This window comes from Pteropus alecto, unplaced genomic scaffold (assembly GCF_000325575.1).
Source record: "Pteropus alecto unplaced genomic scaffold, ASM32557v1 scaffold22, whole genome shotgun sequence".
NCBI lineage: Eukaryota > Metazoa > Chordata > Mammalia > Chiroptera > Pteropodidae > Pteropus > Pteropus alecto.
Genome location: NW_006434839.1, coordinates 792,478 through 814,343, shown reverse-complemented (window position 1 = coordinate 814,343; position 21,866 = coordinate 792,478). Strand labels below are relative to the sequence as shown.

The 21,866-nt window shown below is 48.8% G+C and overlaps 2 protein-coding genes and 1 pseudogene across 2 annotated transcripts in view; all 3 read right to left on the bottom strand.

The window, feature by feature from the left end:
• Positions 1-741, bottom strand: part of PRSS58 (serine protease 58) — a 4,803-nt gene extending 4,062 nt beyond the window's left edge. Inside the window, exon 1 of the mRNA XM_006910463.1 lies at positions 702-741. Within this exon, the coding sequence (XP_006910525.1) occupies positions 702-741 (40 nt within the window). The remainder of the gene's footprint in view (positions 1-701) is intronic.
• Positions 742-2,327: 1,586 nt separating this feature from the next.
• On the bottom strand, positions 2,328-2,447 carry LOC112478778 (annotated as a pseudogene).
• A 4,043-nt stretch (positions 2,448-6,490) lies between these two features.
• Positions 6,491-11,191, bottom strand: LOC102897512 (probable inactive serine protease 58). The gene is made up of 5 exons (XM_006910462.2): positions 11,152-11,191; positions 10,331-10,487; positions 8,550-8,800; positions 7,052-7,188; positions 6,491-6,664 (listed from the first exon to the last, which is right to left on the bottom strand). The coding sequence occupies exons 1-5, from the start codon at positions 11,189-11,191 to the stop codon at positions 6,515-6,517; spliced, it is 735 nt and encodes a 244-aa protein (XP_006910524.2). The 3' UTR covers positions 6,491-6,514.
• Positions 11,192-21,866: the final 10,675 nt, after the last annotated feature.

Sequence of the window (21,866 nt, the reverse complement as noted above, 5' to 3'; positions counted from 1 at the left end):
GACTTCTGAGCGAAATGTGGGACTGCGTCAGGGTTTCGTGTGATGGGCGATCAAGGAGTGAGGATAATTTCCTTACGGAGACGTGTCGAGTGTAGGTGTATAGCACAGACAGGCTCATTAGGGGAATGATTTGATCATCCAGGCAGCAGATGGCAGCTTGGACCATGGCGAGCAGTGGACGTGGTGAGATGCGATTGGATTTGACCTATGTTTAGAAGAGGGAGTCAGCGAAATTTCCCAAACAGATTGAATGTGGGGTGTGAGAGAAAGAGGATTTATGAATACCTCCAAAGTTTTTGCCCGCACCATGCCTGGGCAGGACCTAAACCCTTGAATGCTGCCGTGTCCATTGGTCAGACCCCTGCTTTCAGCCCCTGCCTCCACTTCTCACTGTCTCATGCCCAAATCAGTCCTGTCCTAGGCAGGCCCAGAGCCAGCTCACAGTCTTCCTCAGGAGGAGTAGGTCTGGTATTAGGGCGTCAGTGTCCATGCCTCCCCTACAAAGCGCACAACAGTCAGCCAGAGGTGAGGCAGGCAGGAGGCAGTATCACAGGAGGACACCGGGTGGGGACAGTGGCAGTGATGAGGGAGAATCAGTCCAGCACGTGTAGTCCTGGCACACTGGTCCTGTCTTTACCCACCTTCCGCGATTCCCCCAGGATTCCCCTTTGGCAAGTAAAGAGAAAAATTCAGACACTCACGAGGCAGGTTCAAGAGCGCGCAGAGGTGGATAAACTTCATAATGATGTTAACAAGCTTTTTCAAAGGATGAGGTTCGTTCAGCTCGGGGTCTCTGGAAAGGATGGAGAGGAGAGAGTAAAGAGCTCAGTAAGATGAGGCAAGAAAAGGTTCTGGGGTTGGAAAAAATTATCATCTGGATTCTTTCAGTGGCAGAATTCAGTTCCGGAAGAGGTGTCCACCAGTCAGAGGAGAAGGTGGCACCAAGCGTCAGAGGGACAAGAACAGAGATCAGGTGACTTGGCCCCTGACGCAGGAGAGAATGGCTTAGTGTGTTGCTCTCCCTCTTCAGAGAAGCAAGGACTTAATCTGAGAGACGTCGACGTTCATGGTGTTTCTACAGCCTCCTCCTCTCTGGTCCCCGCTTTGTCAAACTCTGAAATCATGCCCCTCTCCGAACTGCATGCAGGAGACCGGCCCCACCCGTCTATGTGATGCTGGCCCCGTTTGTGTGCCAGTGACGTTCATCTCCAGCCCTCTTCTGTTGACCTTGACCCCTCTGCCTGACCCTAAACTCCTCCTCGAGGTTTATTAGCCCCCTCGTGTCACTGCTGATCTCTTTATTTATTCAGCCAGGCAGCCCGCCCGCGGTCTATATTCTGTGTCTGACTTGTGCCGGGCTCCGTGCCCACTGTCGAGGGCGCCCGAATGTGCAGACACTGTTCCCAGCGTCAGCGGTCTTACAGCTGAGTGGAATGATGAGGACACAAACGGCAATTGCAAACCCGAGTATTCAGAGCCAAGCATCCTGCCGTCCCACCGTCTGGGTGGGGGCATTTGCCGAGCTCATATCTGTTCAGTCATTTGTGTCCAACATATATAAAGGAGATCTTTAAAATCAACACTCAAGAAAGCAAACAACGCAATTAAAAAGCGGGCCAAAGATCTGAACAGACACCTCGCCAAATGTCTGCTCAGGCAGCCGTAACAAAGCGCCACAGACCGGGGGTGGGAGTGAGGGGGTTCAACAGCAGGAGACATTGATTTTCTCCCAGTTCTGGAGACCAGAAGTCCATGATCAAGGTGCCAGAAAAGGCAGTGCCTGGCGAGAGCGCTCTTCCTGGTGTGTGGACAGCAGCCTTCTCGCTGAGTCCTCCAACAGCCTTTCCTCTCTGCATATAATCACAGAGGAAAGGAGCCAGCTCTCTGGCTCTTTTAGGAGGACACGAACCCGTGAGATCGGTGACCTCATGACCTCGTTTCACCTTGACTACTTCCTCGGAGCCCCCCACCCCGTTTCCCAATGTGACCACACTGGTGGCAAATAGCATATGAAACGATTCTCAGCGTGTCATTAGGGAATTACAAATTAAAACAGTGATGAGATACTATTACACACCTAGCAGAATGGCTAAAATCCAAAACGCCGAAAACGCCAAATGTCGGGAGGATATGTAAGAACAAGAACTCTCGTTTTTGCTCGTGGGCGTGCACAGTGGTGCAGCCACTTGGGGAGAGTTTGGTGGTTTCTTACAAAACTAAACAGTCTTACCGTGTGATCTAGCAGCTGCGCAACTAGGTATTACCCAAACTTCTATCCACGAAATATTTGCTCATGAATGTTTTGTTGTTGTTGTTGTTGTAGTTTTTTTTAACGCCTGCCTGGTCTTCCTAGGTGGTCTCCCATCCAAGTGCTAACCAGGCCCGACCCTGCTTAGCTTCTGAGATCAGACGGGATCGGACACGTTCAGGGTGGCATGGCCGTAGACTCATGAATGTTTATAGTGGCTTTATTCATACTTGCCAAATCTTGGAAGCCACCAAAATGTCCTTAAATAAGTGAATGGATAAAACAAAGTGTGGTACATTCATACGATGAAATATTTATTCAGTGATTTTTTTTTAAAAAAAAATGAACTATAAAGTGTTGGAACACAAATGCCTATTACTAAGCGATAGAAGCTAGTCTGAAAGTAACATGTCTTGCATGATTCCAATTTATGACATTTTGGAAAAGGCAAACTGTAGAGGTGGTAAAACGATCGGTGGTTGCTGGATTCGGGGAGAGGGGGAGAGGGATGCATGGGTGGGGCGCAGGGTAATTTTAGGGGGGTGGAGTTATTTTGTGTGATACTCTTAATCGTAGATACATGACGTTGTATGTTTGTCAAAACCCACAGGACTGTATACTATACCGAGCGAACCCTACCGCAAACTATGGACTTTAGTTAATAATGTACCTATATTGGTTCATCAGCTGTAATAAATACATCAGTTGTAACACCAAAGCAAGAGGTTAATAAAAATATTGGTGGAATTTGGGTGGTAGGTATACAAGTAAACACTGTAAAATTCTTTCAGCTTTGTCGTGTGTTTAAATTTTTTCATAAATTTGGGAGAAAAATTTTTTTTAATTGAGGCGTATGACTTAGAATTAAAGACACTTCTTCAGTCTGTTGTGTGTAAGGGAGGAGTGACCAGAAGTTATGCTGTATCTTGGTCTTGGAGAAGGGGAAGAGCTTGTCTGGCATAAAAAGAAGAGAAAAAAAAAAATTCAAAAAGAGGGAAAGTTTTCTGTAAAAGCATGAATATGTGAAATAACATAGTGCCTTGGCAGAACTACAACCACATAGTGTACGGAGCGTGTTAAGAGCTAGGTGGAGAGATAAACAGGAATTAAATCATGAAAAACCTTATTATATAAGATTTTATAGTGTAGGAGGTAAGGAGCCAATAAATTCATTTTTGACAAAATTCTATGGAATGTTGTGGAAGACAGAGCCGAAAGCCTTTGTTTATATCCTGCATAATCCCCAGTTGCCTCCCTCAAGTGTGGGTGGAACCTATGACTTGCTTCTAACAGAATATGGCAGAAGTTATGGGATGTCATCTCCATGATTACGTTAGTATAAACATTAACACAATACATATGTGTATACATCTCACTGGCATGCACGAGAGATTCTTCCTACTGGCTTGAAGCCAGCCGCTATGTTGAGAAAGCCCATTTGGCAAAGCACTGTGTATGGGTGGCCTCTCTGTACCAAAGACAATGTCACGGACTCAAGGACAGCTTTCACCCAACAGCCATCAAAGACCAAGGGTCCTGTGTCATGACCACAAGGAAGTGGATTCTGCCAACAACCTGAACAAGCAAATTCTTCCCCTGAAGCCTTGCTAGACCCCGAGGAAAGGACCCAGCTAAGCTATGCCTGGACTCAACTTATAGAAACCGTGAGATAATAAATGTTATTTCATGCTATTCAAGTTGTGCTAATGTCTTTTGTTTTTTGTTGTTTGTTTTGTTTTGTTTTTGCAGCAGTAAAAAGCGAATACAGATGTATGCGTGCGCTGGCACTTTATTAGCTATCGATGATGTAGTGGTAAGGGAGATGAGAATCATGCCCTCGTGGCCGATAAAGACTAATAGGGGAGACAGGTGTAGTAAGACTTGCCACCATGAATGTCACCATGTGGGAAGTAAAGGGAGGTAGAGAAACACCTCCGTGTAAGGGTCAAAAGAAGAGGAATTGGGAAGGCGATGTTCGAGGCTTGAAGGATGAGGGGAGGTTAACCAAATGAAGACGTGGTGGGAGAAATCTGCGGAACGCTGAACCAGGACGCAGAAGAGAGCTGAGCATATACAAGAGTATGAAGAGAGACGTAGAAGGATCCTACAGAACAGACCTTTCAGGAATTGTCAGGTGAGAACTGCCTGCAAAGAAGACAGGAGGAACCAGCGAGCAGGTCAAGGGAGCTGTCCTTGGGCTCTGTAATTTAGACGGGAGGCTTTATCTTAAGTGGTGACAGGAAGAAGCCCGTCCATAGAGGAAGTTGAAAAGTACGGAAAAGCGAGATACTCAATGAAGCAAGTCCGTGAGGAGGTCGGAGGAGATAATAAGGCCTTACTTCTAGGAAGGATGGAAAGGAGCGAATGAGAAAACAAGCGTTTGCAGGTGGGCGGTGGGAAGTCGAGTGACGTTACCTTCAGAGGGTTTCGCATCCCTCTGCTCCCAAGCCAGAGGTCATGCGCTGAAGGCGGCCCTGACAGTCGGAGGACAGAGGAGGATGTCCGACCTGGCCGTTACGCTGAATTACACAGACAGAGGACTTGGAAAATACAGATCGTCAGTAAGCACTGAAGACCCGATTTCACAGTTACAAAAGGTGATCAGAGCAGGGAGCATCGGGCGGTGATTCAGAAGCGGGAAGCAGGGAGAAACTGGAGATGAGGCTGCGACAGGAAACAGGCAAACGGAGGGGCTCGTGGTTCGGGTGGGCCAAAGATTACAAGAAAAAGAAGCATAGTTGAATGAAACGGCCTAGTGTCCAAATTTGAGATGGTTTTTGTGTGTGCGTGAGGAGAAAGCTGTGGATCTTAGTCATCACCTAGATCTATTTTTGCTTTTTGCTTTGGTAGGGAAGGCTCAGGGTATATCAATGTCCAAGAACCAACCCGCCTCTGCAATCTCTGCAGACACACCGGGTGACCGCCTTCCCCATGGGATGGAACCCCAAACCCCTTCACTCTTTGCAGAGTCTCTTGCTCCTGTGGCCCTATCATCTCCCTCTCCCCATCTCACTGACCTTCCCTATCCCTCTGCCTTTTTAACAGATGACCCCCCTGTCATAGTGTTCCTCCCCTGCGTGTAACTCGTATATCACTCTGGACTGCAACTTCTGCATTGCTCGAAAACCTCTCAATTCTGTATTTTTAGGTATCTTGGTCAATGGGTCTGAGATGCTGTGCCTCTGCCCACCGTACGCTAGGTGAGGGAAGGGCCCCGTGCCCATCAGAGCTTTTCCCAGTGGCACGGAGCCCTACCAAAGCCCGCAGCTGCTAGCCATAAATACAGAACTCCTTGGCTATTGCCCAGACATCATCTGAGATCCAGATCTTGGTCTCCAGCTGTCTGCTAGAAATGACCATCCATCTCCTTCAAGGACATCAAATATAACATGCCCCGTCTCTCCTAATTCACGACCAGGCTTCTGATCCTTTACGTGTGAAAACATTGGTTCTGTTCGTATTGTCTCCAAGAGCCACCATCTTCTATCCAGTTGGCCAAGTGAGAAGCATGGATGTTAACCCAGACACCTTTCTATTTTTCTACTCATAGTCAGTCCATCTGGATCGTACAGATGCTGCTTCTCCCAGTTCAGAAATTTGATGACGTTTCTCTACCATGAATGTATTAATGTCACCTCCTCTGATTTCTACAAGACAAAAATCTAAATTCCTTTACCAAACAGGTCAGGCCCTTTGCTATCTGATACTCGCTCGCCTACAAATGATTTTTTTTATATTCTCCTTTCCCCTCTGTAGACATTTATTGTCCGCCCTCCAGTATTACTTATTTAAAGACATTTTCTAGGACGTGCCACATTTTTTAGGCTTTTTTTGACTTTCATTTAACTATAGCCTCAGTTTTATAATATTCTCCCCTAATTTGTCTGCCTCTTTGGTGACACCGCCGCCGACTCCGCCTGCCGCCAGAATGCGTTTTTGGTATGTCCTCACAGAGCGCTCATCTCCATTATAACAGTTGTCACTAGATGTCGGAATCGGTCATTGATAAGCGAATCATAGTCACTCATGTATCCCTAGCATGTGCAGAGCCTACCAGAGAGCTGACGATCCCACACTTTTTGAATAAACAGATGGGGGATTGTTGCTACATTTCTCATTGTTCTCACAGTTTATGTGATGAAGTGGCCAGGGGTCACAGCACAGTTCTTATTGTCATTTTTTTTACTGGATGTCTTTTATTTGGATTCTGATCAAGAACAAGGAGGATTGTGAGGACCGCACTGAGGAGTCGGGGACGGAGGGGCCTCAGTAGGCATTTATGGTCTTCATGATCCATTTCGCATAGGGATGAACTTCTGTGAAGAAGCCTTCACTTCCCAGGGTGACACTTCCTTTGGACCAGGACAAGATTCCATGCACCCTCCCACTGCAGATGGCTGGAGCAGCCGAAACCTCCTGCCAGGGGGGAGGAAGCAAGAAGGTCAATGTTGCTTGGTCCCCGTGGAACAAGGATAAGTCTCAAGAAGTGGCACATTGCAGGAGCAGAGGCATTTGAGGACTGCAGTCATTTTTCATGAGAGACGACAACCCTCTCTTCACATCTACGTAGATTTCTCCTCTCTTGGGTCCAGCTTGACCCCACCAGAGAGCAGGCAGGTGGAGAAAGGATAAATGGTTGTACCCAGAATCTCTCCCACCCTAAAAAAAGGGGAAGGGGAATTACAAACCCAGAGACTGAGGGAGGAAAGGGGAGGGACCGTCAGGCCGTTGGGGATTTCCCACAATCCCCTCTCCTCCTCATGGACCCTTTGCTCTCTTCCTGTCTGGGGAAAGGAAAGATACCTTCATTTCAAATGTGGTGCTTAGAGGTTGTCCCACACACATGATGTTGACTGTCACTTCTCGTTCCAGTATATTCTTGCACTTGAGGAAGGGAAGAGAATGTTGGTTTGTCCAAGTCAGGATGTCGGGGTCACTAACTGTGGGAAAGAGCAGAGAAACGAAGTCCAGTTTCATTCTTTTCATCCAACACACGCTGGCCATCAGCCCCTCATACATGCATTAGTCCCCAAGGGCGCTCATCGCCGATAGGGAGCCGTCCACCTCCTTAGGGCTCCGTGTCCAGTGTGTCTGTGTCTGAGCAGGGGCTTCAGAGTGTTCGGTCCTGACGTCAGACATCAATCAGATCTGTAGTTCTCTCTCTACTCTGCATAATTTGGAGGACTTTGAAAACTCATGAGAAAATGATCAATGACCATGGGAAGAGACACACACAGCCTTTGTCCCCAAGAAGTCCTTATTGTTGGTACCTACGTCATCTTCTTTACATTTACTCGTCAAAGGATAAAACTATTTTTAGTGGGTCTAAAACTGCTCTTTAATGAGATAGGTTATTTAGAAGTGGATTATTTATAAGTGTGTGTATCTCTGTGTATATATTTTCCCCCGAAGAAGTCATATTGCTTATCTCTGTCATAGCGATTGTAACTATACTGTTACCGTCAACCTCAGGATTTAAGGATTCTAACCAAGGTGTTATATAATCTTTATTTCTCCTAGAGAATAGCAAAGAAGAAACAAAAAACTAACCAGAGATTGCTCAAGCTAAGCCCAGTGTTACTTAGAGAGCAGGATTGTTGCATTTCAGATGTCTGTCAAAGGGCGGTTCCATCACCCTTTGACAGTACCTAAAGAGAGCGTAAAGGTTATTAGCAGCAGCCACGTGAAGTAAAGGCCCACGGGGACCAACGAATTTCTTTATGAAGAAAGCAGTTGTCTTCATAAAACACGCCTAGTAGGGTGAGACCCTGCCCCTCGGAGACCAGATCATCTCTGCTCAGACTGATTAGAGCTCAGAGGGCGGAGGAGTGTGTGCCCCGCAACATGGGTTTATGGCAGTTTTCCCAGAGGCGTGGCAGGGCAGGGACACCAGGAGCCTGTCATAATGACCAACTGCCCCGTGAGCCCCTGGTCTCCACCCCTCAGTGGGAACTCGTGGTGGAGCCGCGGGTCTAAGAGTAGCACTCTGCATGGAAACAGCTCTGGTGGCGGGAGAGGTGGCTCCCTCAGCCTCCCTCTTATGTCCCTGGGCTCTGATCTGGAATGTTCTAGAGCTGTAACAATAACCGCCTGCTCCATCCGTTGACGTCAGATTGGCCAGCCCGTATCAGTCTCCTGAAATGTTATCTTTTGGCCTCTAATGTCAGTCACGTTAGGTCCTGGAAGTAATCGCTCTGGGGTCAAGAACAGTCCGTCAGAGCAGCCGTGTCCTTCAGGTGTACCCCTGCCCATCTCCCGCAGCTCCAAAACCTGAGGACGAAGAACAGAGTCGAGCACTTACGGTTTTTATAGTCGTTCCACCTCCAGGTGGGGATAAAGCAGGAATCATTCAGCGCCAGGTCTTCGAAAGCTATGGCGACGGTCCCCACGCGGCTGTTGAGCGTCGCGGCCTTGGAGAGTTTTATCATCATCAGGTCATTTTCCAGGGTGCGCGCGTCGAATTCAGGGTAGGGCACGGTCAGTGAGTAATTCCGTATCTGCTCGCTCTTGTGCTGGATGCTGGGGCGATAAACTCCCAGCCGGATTTGAAAGCTTTAGGAGGAAGAGCAGAGGGCAGGGTCACAGAATGTCGGAGCTGCAGGAAATATCGGCGGTAACTTTCCCCAGTACCTGTCTTACCTTTATCTCTCAGACCTGCGAACCGAAGGGACCTGCCTTGGTCTGCGAAAGAGTCACGACGACAGTTTACAGGGCTGTGGTATTGGGGTTATTTACTTGGCTGCCGCCGCCTCTTCCTGTGGGCGTCATGTCTTCAGAGAGGCCTGACGTGACCACCCTGACTAGAGCAGGTCTCGCGCTTCATTCCTGTGTGTTACAGCCTGCCACTCTTTTCATGGGTTTGTTTGTTTGTTTGTTTTTGGCCATTTATTTGTTTTGGTTTACTTTCTCTACCATGGTATCTGCTACCTAGAACATACACTGTACAGTCTAGTTGTTGTGATGATGATGATGATGATGATGGTGATGATGATGATGATGATGATGATGGTGGTGGTGATGATGATGATGGTGGTGATGATGATGGTGGTGATGATGGTGGTGATGATGATGATGGTGGTGATGATGATGATGGTGATGATGATGATGGTGGTGATGATGATGATGGTGATGCTGGTGATGGTGGTGATAATGATGGTGATGACAATGATTTGGATAATCTGAATGAGCAGATGATAGAGATGGCACCACAGCCTTGATGGTGGTGATGATGATGGTGGTGATGATGATGATGCTGATGATGGTGATGGTGGTGATAATGATTTGGATAATCTGAATGAGCAGATAATAGAGATGGCACCACAGCCTGTTCCTCCAGAGCTTTTCGCCTGTACTATACCTGTATGTTGTATGAACCTTTGTTTCTAGATATTCTTAGGCCCTTCCCAGCTCCACTGAGGCCCACGTCACTATGTTTACCATGTGCCTCCCACGATGATCTTAGATTCACAAGATTCTTAGAGTCTGTTAGGACTTCAATTTATTAGGACTTCATTTTCCTTATATTTTGTGGACAAATTCAAACCTACTCATGTCCGTGGTCAGAGTCCAGTCATGCAAGAGATGCAAGAGCCATTTCCTACTAAAAACGGTTCATGCGTTAGGTCCAGTTGAGAAAAGAATGTAAAAAGAGTTTTCAACTCCAGTTCTTGGAGGGGGTGAACCGTCTTCATGTTTTTTTGGTTTTTTTTTTGTTTGTTTTCGGCCCTTTGTTTGCTTTAGTTTACTTTCTCTACCGGAATGTGAGCTCCATGAGGGGAAACTAACTCATGCCCATCTCGTTCCCTTGCTGTGTTTTTAGTCTGTTAAGCACCCCCTGGCATATAGTAAATGTTCAGCAAACATGCTGAATGCAGGAATGTTATTTACTCTCCTTGGGAAAGTCTTCGGACACCTACCTATTCATCACCTCTTGAACCAACCAAGTATGAATGATTTTCCCCATTTCTCCCTAGGTCTTCTCATTCCCTTTGAATGCCATTAGAACTTGCTCGAATGCCTCACCAGACCTGCTCTTGTTTAAATAGATTCCTTCCTGCCCCGCAAGAGCAAAGGGTTACTTACGGTAAGGGGCAGTGAGCCGCCGTCAGAACCCACTCAGGGTGAATGAGGGTCCCCACACAGGGCTCGGGGCTGGACTGCAGATACACCATGTAGGGAACGTTAAGATCATCTGGTGAGTTCGAATGATCGCTTTGAGAATCTGCAGCCAGAACAACTCCTAAAAGAATCGATGGGGTCATAGGTGGGGAGAGAGACGAGGAGGGTGAGCCATGAGCTTGGCTGGGGTAGTTCTTCCCAGCTTAAGGTTTGCAGAGATAATATCAAGGTCTTTAGATTGCTTTCAATAGATATATTTTTTAGATCGGGGGAGAATCATGCATGTCACCCGAGCTATACACATTGAGGCAACCGACACTTGTCTTTGCCAGGCACGGAAGTAAAAAATTTACTACTCCCTGACTTTGGAGGTGAAAGGAATGGAAAAGCTCAGGGAAGGGAAAGCTCAGGCTTCCAGAGCCCCTGCCCCAGCCCCGCTTCCTGTCCTGTGCTCGCCCATCCAAGTCGTCCTTCCCAGAGAAAGGGAAGCTGGGCTTTTCCTGTGGCTGTCCAGGAAACGTGACAGTCTAGGAAATCACACACTCAGGAGTCCCAGAGGAGCATAGGGCACTTGTGAGGGACACATCCCGACATGCTCCCAGGCCCCAGGGCGCTGGGGGAGACTGCTGACGGGAGGAGCTGAGCGCGAAGGATGGCTCCTTTTGTCTCCTTCAGCAGTTAATGGAAGGAAGTGCCCCCTGTCTCTTGGGTTGTGCCTCCCTTTCCAGCCTCTCCCTGCACCACCCCGTCTCTCCCTGGGCTGCGGCGAGGGCCCAGGCTCTCACCAGCTGCGCTCATGACAGAGAAGATGAGACAGCACTTCATGGCAGCCTGCGAGCTCGCCAGGGGCAGACCGGTTGAATCAGACCGGCTACAACCCCAATCTTTAGTCCAGACGTCCTTGGCAGGAACAGCTGGGGGAGAAGCGATCTTCAAACGAGTCCTTTTTCAAAACCGGCTTCTATAAGGAAAGCGGGAAGCTGCCTCCGGGGTGGGTGGACGAGAGGAAGGGGCCAGCGAAGTCAAGCCCCTGATGCCCGTTCTCTGCTCCCCAAAATCTCAGCAGTCGTGATGTGCCTGCTGACACTCCCCGCCCGCACTCTGTGACATAGCCTTTCTTTGTTGTCCCCTCCTCCCTTTGTGACTGCCAACCTCTTCCCCCGCCCTCCGTTGCCATCTCCCTTTCCCCAGAGAGTCCCTCGGCCACTGTCAGAGACTCAGCAAACAGTGAGGAGGGAGCCGTGGCCCTCAGGGAAGTTAGTGGCAAAGTCAGGACTTGGAGCTGAGTCTTCAGATTCCTTCAGACAGGTTGACCTTCACCTGAGCCCTGTGCTCCCCGAAAACAGCAGTGGGCAAAAAAGAAAAATCCCCTGGGAATTTAGTAGTCTGGAAAGTGGCTTACCTCAAAGAACGACCCATCCCCACACGAGTTAGAAGACACTGTTTCTTGTGGCTCCCATAAGACCTCAGATGACATCCTTGTTTACCTGTGACAAGGCCAAACACAAACCTTTCCCCCTTGACCGACTTGCCGTTGGGGCCAGACGCAGACCCCCCAACTCCCCATTCTTTGTCTCATGAACGATTAGCTGAGCTTAGAACTGTCCTGCACCCAATCCTCTCCGCCGCCCGAAAGCAGCTAAACGTAGAGATAAACAGCTAACTGAGAAGTTCTCTGACTGCAAACCAATCCCAACCCTAACTCTCCCTGCCTGTCACTCGTCTGTTTTCACCCTATAAACAATCTTAAGGTGCAGCCACCCCGCTGAGACACTGATTTTCGAGCTCTTCTTCCTGCAGCCGTCTGAAAAGTCAGTCCCCTTCCCTGTTCAGTTGTCTTGACGTGAAAACTTTCTGACCGCCCCTCCCCGGAGATGTGGAATACTAAATAACGGGCTCGACCAGGGCCGCTGGTCTATAGTTTCCCCGTAGTATCCCCCTGGCTTTGGTGTCATGGTAGTGCTGGCTTTGCAGAATGAGTCTGGACGTGTTCCCTCCTCTTCAATTTTTTGGAAGCATTGGAGAAGGACTGGGATTAATTCTTCTCGTGTTTGGTAGAATTTGCCAGTGAAGCCACCTGGTCTCGGGGTTTTCCGCGTTGGGAGTTGTTTGGTTACCGTCCAGTCTCCTGCCTCCTTATTAGTCTGTTCAGATTTTCTATTTGTAAAATGCGCAGAACAGTGACTCCTAGCGGCACATAGTAAGTGCCGTTTAAAAGCTTCTTGAATAAAAGAGCTGTGATCTTAGGCTCCCCATATCTTCCAGGCTTTCTGGGGATGACGTTTCATCTCAATGCCAAGATATTGCTGCCACGTCCTGAAACCTTTGTAGCGTTTTCAGGTTTATTAACATAGCGGTAAAGAGCGTGGACTCTGGAGTCAGTCTCTGGCCTCAGGATTTACTAGCTGCCTTATCCTGAGAAAAGCATTTAACCTCTTTAAGCCTCAGTTTTCTAAGCTGTAAAATGGGAGGAATATCAGTACCGACCCCACAGGACAGAGACGAGGATTGCATATCACAGGGTAGTTCAAAGCACCGCAAGCGTGGTGTACGGCACACAGAGGATGCTGAATCCATGCTTGTCGCTAGTACATCTCTGCATCTCCACAAAGGTGAGGGGTGAGTCCCGAGGAAGAAGGAGCAGACCTCCGAGAGCCCCTGGTCCGCAGAGCCGTGCACTCGGGCTCCAGCGCAGCCTTGGGGCGTGGCCCGGGGACTCTGCGTGAGCCACACCGGTGGCCCCCCGGCCCCCAGTCCTGTGCAGCTTCCCCTCCACCAAGGAGCTCAGTTCTGGGGTGTGCCAGCGTGAAGAAAATGACTCCATCCCAGCTAGGCCTGCAGGTGCAGAGACTCCTTTATTTTACAAAGCTACGGAAGGTCGTAACCATGAAGTTGGCAGTTGAGAGCCATTTTCTCAGAGTTTTCAGGAGCAAGCGATAAGTCAGTGTATCTGTCCTGTAATTAGACATAGCAAGCAAAAAAACAAAATATATTTTTTTGTCTCTGTGCATTGTTCCTAATCTCAGATTGTTACCTCTTTATGTTTCCTTAATTTTTTGCAAAGATACCGTGTCTTCCCAAATCTTAGGCGTGATATAGGTATTCATTGTGATAAATATATTTTAGTGTGAGATAGCTCTTCCAACTCGACAGAGCGGCTTTTTATTTTAAATCAGAGTATGTTTTCATAGGTCTTTTGATGTTTTTCTCTAATTGTACCTTAGAAGCAGATCTCTGCTGGCCAGTTTATCCATCCCTTGCTTTTCCCGTGGCATTTGCAATCATCAGCATTATATTCTGTAGTCTCTATTTGTTTTCTGTCTCTCCAGTTAGCATATATATGCCATGAAGACAGGGTTTTGACTATTTTCTTCCCTGTGGGGTCTTTCCTGCCTAAAACAGGTCAGGCACGTAATAGGCCTTTGATAAGTGCTTGTTGAGTAAGGGTTGGACAGATGAGCAGTGACTGTCTCCACCGCGGGACATATCAGGTTTACTTAATCAATCCTCTATGAATGGGCAATGGAGTCGTTTCTGGATTTTCAGGGTTATGTAGATAATGCGCTAATAACCTTCCTTGATTAGTTTCCTGCCTAAAACAGGTCAGGCACGTAATAGGCCTTTGATAAGTGCTTGTTGAGTAAGGGTTGGACAGATGAGCAGTGACTGTCTCCACCGCGGGACATATCAGGTTTACTTAATCAATCCTCTATGAATGGGCAATGGAGTCGTTTCTGGATTTTCAGGGTTATGTAGATAATGCGCTAATAACCTTCCTTGACTAATCACTAATGGTGATGGTGACCGCCTCCTTCACATCCGCACTGGCTCTTGATAACTACCCTTATCCTAATCGTCATTTAGTTAACCCAACACATTCCCAGTAGGCCAGGTTTATTGCAGAGTGAAAAGTCCACCCCTCACTTGGACGGTATGCCATGTGACTTAATAGTAAATCAATCAGCATCATCCCATCAGTGATTGGCTCAAGGACGTGCAAGTGACCAAATTCAGTTAAAAAGACACCGTGCGATGTCTGCTGGGGGCTTCTGAGAAAGACGCTTCCCAGACCTTCTGGAAGCAACTCTGCTTATCTCTCTCCCTGGATGCAGACAAGGGAGCATATCGCTCCGAGAGCGTGTCAATCACAAGGCTTTATCCTTGGGATAAAGCTGAGCAATGCAGAGGGCAGAGACAGGAAGGAATAAAGTGAATCTTTAATGACATTTTTGAATTATTGAATCACACCGTTCTTGAAGGTCTCCCTGCTTCTAAGCATCTATCAGTGTATTTTTTAAGACTGTATAAGTCGAATATTCTTTTCTGTGCAACCGAATGACCTCTAAATGATACATTCACCTCTATATGTATATTTTGTTTTTATATGCATCGCTTAACTGGATAGATTTATAAAACTTAAGTTTCTAGGTCCAAGAGCATACGGGCTTTACAGTTTAACAGAAATTCACAAATCGTGAATGGTTTTTAAACAGAATAAGAGGTAGAAAGTGACAAGACGTGCTGAAAAGGGACAGTGGATGGCATCAAGAAAAATCACTTGTTTGCCCTCTTTGTACTTTTTCTTGGGCCCGCCATGCTCTCTCATCCGTATCCCTAACGTACCTTGTCAGTTCTCCGAATCTTCCCTCTGCCTGAGGCGCTTAGGTCAGCAGGTGCGTGTTGGGGGTGGTGATGGGGTAGGGTAGAAAAACATTACAGAGGGAACAGGAGAACCTTCAAACTCGTTTGTTTCTGGGGAGAAGCCTGAGAGATGTTTAGTTGAGGTAGATAGATATAAGGATGCTTATTTTAGCAAAGAGGAGTTATTTATAAAACTAATTTAGGGCGTATGCAAACATGAAAGCAACTCACTGAGAACTAAGGAAATAAGACAGGACCTGTTCATTATGACCAGTAGTTAAGAGCCCTGAACCCAAAGCTGAGGAATTTGGGCTTCTTCCGAGTGGCAGTGGTAAGGAGATTTTAGGGGCTCAGGGCTGCTCCCTACAAACGTGCTAACCAGAGTTGCAAAGGGATAGCACATTGGTAATGGGGATCGGAGTTTTCCCGGCAGGTGTCGCCCCCGACGATCTTGTCATGGTCATCAGCGGGAAAAGCAACTGACAGAGAAAAGTTAGAAACTGTCTGCTAAACGAATCCGTCCTGGAATTTCCACTCGCCGCCAAGTTTTTGCAGGTTAACCAGAAAAGCTCAGATAATGTTTTCTTGTCAATCAGGAGATGATGATAGTAATGTAATTTTTTTCAAAACCTCATTTTTTCCTATACCTTTAACACATATCCTACTTATACCATAAGGATCTGATTTTTAATTTATACTCTAAATTTGATAAATATATTGTTTTTTTTTACATGTAATCCCTCCTCCCCACCCCCCGACACACAGGTCACCGACTCTACATAATAAATGCCCTGAACCACCACCACCTAATGACATGAAGAATACTTTTTACATAAAACTCTGCTCAGCAGCCATGAAAGCAGGTGTTCAGTAAAGCTTTGCAGTAACCAGGGCTGTGGTTATTCGTGGTGGCTGGCATAGGATATCCCCAGGAGGTACGAGGAAGGAAGCTTTTAGAAGCTACCTGAGACTGTATTGGCCTAGAAGGAAATGGGAGTTTTGAACTTTGGTTCCCCCAATTTCTCTCTTCGTGGACCTCACCTAAAATTTTCACCAAATAATTTCATAGAACGTTCTAAGGTTTCCATCTACAACCTTTCCCCTTATCCCAATTTTCTTTCTAACATCTCTCAATTTATTCAGCGTGGTGGAGTCTGGCCCACTGATTTACTGAGATTTTGCACGGCCCCAGAAGTCTGTGATTAAATTATATGCATCTTATTGTTCAGGTTATTTTACAGTAACTTTGGAAAAGACATTTCCAGGTGCATAGACAGGTGTGTTGAATTTCTACCTGCCTGATTTAGGAAAGTTAGTAGGTTTCAGTAGTATAAAAATTAATAGTATGCAAATAGAAACAGCCATGTCTCGATTCCTTTCGATGATTAAATGACATGTTATTTTACACCGGAGAGATTTCATTAGCAAAGATGTCATAAAACCTAGCCTGTAGCTTTTATTCCTAAGAAAAAAAAATATATATTTGCCTGTTAAGACGTCCTTTAGTGTAGGGCAGTGGTCCCCAACCTTTTTGGCACCAGGGACCGGTGCTCCTGTCAGAATCTAGTGCCTGATGATCGGAGGCGGAGCTGAGGCGGTGATGCCAGCGCTGGGGAGCGGATGCAGATGCAGATGAAGCTTCGCTCTCTGGCCCGTTGCTCACCTGCTGTGTAGCCTGGATCCTGACAGGCCACGGACCGGCACCAGTATAGTTGGGGACCCTGGTATAGAGGACACTCAGGCTGAATATTAAGTGAAAGCGATTAAATGAAAGGGACTAGGAGAACGCCCCCCGTGGAAGCGGCGAGGCAAACACGGGATCGGCATGCGGGGTCTCGCTCTAGGTGCGTGTGCGCGTTGGTCATTCACGTAAAGCGGAGCGTGTCGCTACCTGTACTTCTCTTCCTAACTGCAAACACGTGGCAGCCCAGAGGTACGTGTCTGCATTTAATTAACCTGTATTTGTCACCTCTCTCCCCCATGTGCGTTGCTTAGTGGCCTCGGAGGACGGTTTAAACTTGTGCCCGAATTGGAGGCTGATTGCGCTCCAGGAAATGTGTTGACGTTTGTACCGGCAGGAGCGAGCGTGCCCAGCCTCTAAAGGCCGATTGAGTCTCTTTTCCTCAGGGCAGCCTGTTTTTCTCTTCCCTCAGCCTCTCCAGCCACTTTCCTGGTTAAGACGTCACAGTTCACGAAGGCCACACTGGCTCTTTATCACTCCAAGTGCAGGGACGTTTTAAGATAAGAGTTCCTGTCTTTGAAAAAAAAGGATGTACTACGCAACTTACTTACAAAACTGAAGTAAACAGTCAGGGCAGCAACATGACCAAAAAAAAAAAAAAAAAAGATCAAGGTATAAAGTATACGCTTGCGTAATCACCGTGACGCTAACTTCAGTCTGTTCCACACTGAATTCGTAACCTCTGCCGGGTGTGGAAAGTCCGTGCTAGTGAATAGTGTTCCTTCCGAGCAGGGTGAGCCCGGGAACCCGCGGTTCTCCTCGAGGACCCTGCTCAGGGATGGCGTATTAGTTAGGGGGTCGTCTCCCCTCCAGCTACATGCACCTCTCTCCATGCAACTGCTTGCAGCGAGCGGTCGGCAGAGCTTTTCTGTAAAGGGCTGGATGCGACATGGTTTGGGCTTCGCAGGCTGCACGGTTCCTCCCACGGCGCCTCTGCTTCTGCAGCCGGAAAGCAGCCGTAAGCAGCGCGTAAACGAGTGAGCGCAGCCGTGTTCCAGTAAAACTTCATTTCCTAGGACGGGCCTTGGCCGGATCTGTCGCTGGGCCGTGGACTCCCAGCCCTGCTCTAAGAAGATAGGGAAGAAGCCATTCACATGCTCCATGTCCAGACTCCAAATCGAATGGCTGGTAAGTAGACGTCTCTAGGTTATGGGTATCTCGCATGGTTCGTAAGAAACCTATGGCCTATGGAGCGCATGCCTGAGCCCAGGGCTCCTGTCTCCACAGGGCTGGGCTGGGCTTAGTGGGGGGCAGAAGCCCAGCCCGCAGCCTCTCTCCTGTTTCTCTCAGGGAGAGGCCCTCCACCTGCACTGCCCATGGGTCCCCACCCTCCCGCCTCAAACCTCTCCTTTCTAATCCCATGCAGGCTCACAGGCAGCCAGCCTGCCAGTCCAGGCTCTTCGCTGGGACAGGGACACCTGCAGGTCCACGCAAAGCGAGCTCTGTCTTTAGCCCCTCACATTTCAGCACTGGCTGGGGGCCTCTGCAAAGCACATTCTCCAGTGCTGTAGATAGAGCCCAGCTTCCGCTTACCCTTCTCTCAGCACCCCGCCTCGGAGCTCCCCGAATCTCAGGAGAGTCCTAGCTCTGTGCACCTGAGTTTTCAAGAGCACGTGCATAAAACATTAAACAATTCATCTGAAATCTACTCTTTAAGAATGGTCATTTCTCAGAAAGAAATCTTAACTGTGGGAGGTGAACACACAGTGTAAATATATAAATGCCTTACTGTTAAAGTGGATAGCTAAAACTTATTGTCACCATAAAAAAAAAAAAATCAAATTAATTTAAAAACTAAAAATAACGAAACTTAAAAAAAAAAAGAATGGTCACTTCTTCACATGTCCAGAATCAGTGTTACACGTAGCTTCTTGTCAGCTTGCTTTGCTTTGCTTTTCTCTCCTTCTTTTCCTCCTTCCTCCCTTTCTTTCCTTGTGAAGCTTCACATATGAGCCGTGTGCTACAATGAGGCTGGTACTTGGACCTTGATGCACGAGACCCACTAGCCTGGGGCGTCTTCGGTTAGAGTCATACAATTTTAAAGCTGCAGAGACTGGGAAATTATGAGTTCAGCCCGCTGTTCTAGAGACGAGGAAATGGGACGCCACGTGAAGGACAATAGTGAGCTGTGTGAATACTGATTGCGCTCCCGACCTGCAAGTGGGTCTATTTTATGTTTCTATCTAGTTTAGGGTCATTTCTCTGTGCGTTTCTCTTTGCTCCTATGAGAATCTCAGCATTGTGCGAGTGAGAATATTGTCTTATTCGTGCTTTGACCTTTCAGTGGCTGCCCACAAATCAAGCGCGGTCGGGAGGGACACAGTTCCTTTCTGATTTGTTCTCTGCGTATCTCTAGTGCTTGATCTGTGTTCACTTAAAAAAAATAATGAACCAGTGGGGGCTGTCTCTGAAGGGGTTTCACGGGGATTTGACAGTTACTGATGGAAACTGTGTGTGTGCACGCGTGTGCAGTGTGCGTGTGTGTATGTGCATGGGTGCACGTGTGCGTGCGTGTATGCGCAGGCGTGTGTGTGTCTCCGTGTGTGTGTGAGCTCGTCTGTGTGTGTGATCGTGTGTGTGCACACATTGTATCCGTATGTGTGTGTGTACACGCGTGTGACGACTGCTGGGCAGGCCTGGCTCCCTGGGGTTACTCCTGAGGCCTGGGGCCTGGCCCAGGAGAGCACTGAGCACTGAGAACTGGGCCTTGCTGACCGCTAGGTGGCGCTGCGGTCCTGCCCACACCCCTGAGGCTGGCAGAGGCCTGGGACTGTTGGAAGGAATAAAGGGGACCCTGGGTCTCTAGAGGGTGACGGGGCAACGTCTGCTGACATCTGTCCTTGTCACGGCTGGCGGTAGAGAGAGCTACTGGCACGTGGTGGGCAGAGGCCAGGGGCGCTGCTAAACATCCTGCAGAGCACAGGACAGCCCCACGACGAAGATCACCCGGTGCCATCGTCACGGGGGCCGAGGCTGAGACCCCCTGCGCTGGGAATTAAGTCGTAAACTTGTACCAACAGGGAAGGCGACCCGTAGACACTTCAAGGACAGTGACGTCATCCGCCAGCTTCACGCTGTTCTTCACTCTGTGTCCTCTTTACTCCCATGACACGTGACTTCTGATTCCCGAGCGGCCTCCTGGCCCCACGTGGCTCTGGCCCTGGACGGAGGGGCCACGGCAGGGAGCGGGGCTGCAGTTTGTCCCCCAGAGGACCCAGCAACAGGGTTCGCTCCCAGCTCGTGTCCGTTTACATGGTCCGCAGCTGGTTCTTGGGGAGACCTCAGTCAGTCCGCCCACGGCTGAGATAATGCGTTCCAAGAGCCAAAGCCATTACATACATTATAGCAATCGTCCTCTCGAGCGCAGAGTTGGGACGTTGATGCCACCAGCCTAGACTGTGTCGTCACCATCGCTCTGACGAGAACGTCAGGACCACTGGTCTTAACGCCTCTCATCCCAACACACGCTTTCCTGCTCGCATCTCTGTGGCTCGTCACGATGTCTGATTCGTACCTGAGACTGGAAGGAGACAATTAGGTTTGGGATATGTGGTGACGACCGGGAGAATTAAAAGTGGATGGTAAACCATCTGCTGCTGATCAAACCCTTTGATTGGGTTTGAGCCTGGAGACGGCAGGCGTACGCAGCAGCTGAAGGAACCACGCGCAAGCAGCTGGGTGACATTCTGCACGTGAGCAGAGCTGCTTTGGGCCCTGAGTAACAAGCCCCCTCAGAGGCGGTGTGGGGAGACCTCATCTCCCCACATCGGCGTAAACTCCGACACTGCCCTGGCAGCCTGAGGATGTGTGGGTCTCACAGCGTCCAGGAAAAGTCCCTTTCGGATAGGCATGGGTGCCCGGTGATGGCATTTTCATCCGAAGCATTGGTGAACGCTTTGGAGTATTTCCAGGGGAAATAACTGAGCTGACTCCAGGTGGTGGGGGCAGCCGTGTTTGGAATCCAGTGAACATTTGGGGAAGCCTTTGAATGCTCCCCAAAATAATGGGAACCCTTTGAGAGGGACCTGAGGATTCTGTTATTAAAATATCAAGGCCTCAAGCCATTGTTATTTGGACACTGACGGTTGTTGGGATCTTATCTGCTACTCAGAGCCTGGACGGGTCTAGATGTGCCGGTTACATCTTCTTCAAGGAGCCTGTCAATTCCGAAGAGGTGGGACTGCGTCTGGTTCTCCTTTGGGTCATCCCTTCCGTGCCTGGAACACGACTTTCATTCAGTGCCACAGGGTAGAAAGGAAGAAAGGAAGTAGGGAAGAAACGACCCTTGGAACACGGGTAACCCATCCACGGTTAACGACAGCAGTACAGACAGACAGAATCCGGGGACGGGAGGTGAGAGGGGGAGTTTGCAGTTTTTCTAATGATTGTTCTTCGAAATACGTCCTTCTATCAACAATTCAAGCGGAATAAAAAAGGTGAGAAAAATAGAACAAGGATACCTCGAGATGCTCGAAATGGTAGCTTAGCTGGTGGAGGAGGAAGGAGGAAACTGAGTCCAATCGCTGCCCGTCTTTACTTTTTCCCGCCGCCGTGGCCCCCACGTCCCTGTCTCTCAGTGCGGCCCCTGGAAGTCACCTCTGCTCCCTCCCTCTGCTCGGCGGCAGAAAGTGGAAACATGACACGAGCCGACGAGAGGAAGATGAAGGAACCGGAGATGTGGAAACGTGCAGAGGGACGTGCTGAGAATGAATATTTCAGAAACTCCCCACGTGTCCTGCATGGCGCCGCCCCCTGCACGGACACCAGCGGAGCCAGGCCGTGAGATGGCGCAGAAAGAAAGCCTCACACCTGTGCGAGATCGATTCTGGAGACCGCACAATCCACTGCAGACGGAGACCCCACAGGAAGGCCCGCCCCCCAGGAGGCAGCTGTGAGCTCCGCCCCCCCGGGCTAAGCAGGAAGCGCCCTTCCTTGCCCTGCTCACGGGGTCCCCGCACGTCCAGCTCTGCCATGGGCACCGGACTCGTCTGCTGGGCGGTCATCTGGCTCCTGGGGACAGGTGAGTTGTCGGCCGGTGGATCAGCATCACTGGGCTTTGTCTGTGGCTCCTTAGCTATGTCTCGAACAGGCCCTGGGCCTCCACGTTGCCCAAAGATT

Coding starts and splice junctions, on each gene's coding strand:
- LOC102897512 (XM_006910462.2), bottom strand. CDS start 11,191: ATGAAGTGCTGTCTCATCTTCTCTGTCATGAGCGCAGCTG. Junction 10,488..11,151: donor CTCTGTCATGAGCGCAGCTG/GTGAGAGCCTGG, acceptor CGATTCTTTTAG/GAGTTGTTCTGGCTGCAGAT. Junction 6,665..7,051: donor GCACCACATTTGAAATGAAG/GTATCTTTCCTT, acceptor CCCCCCTGGCAG/GAGGTTTCGGCTGCTCCAGC.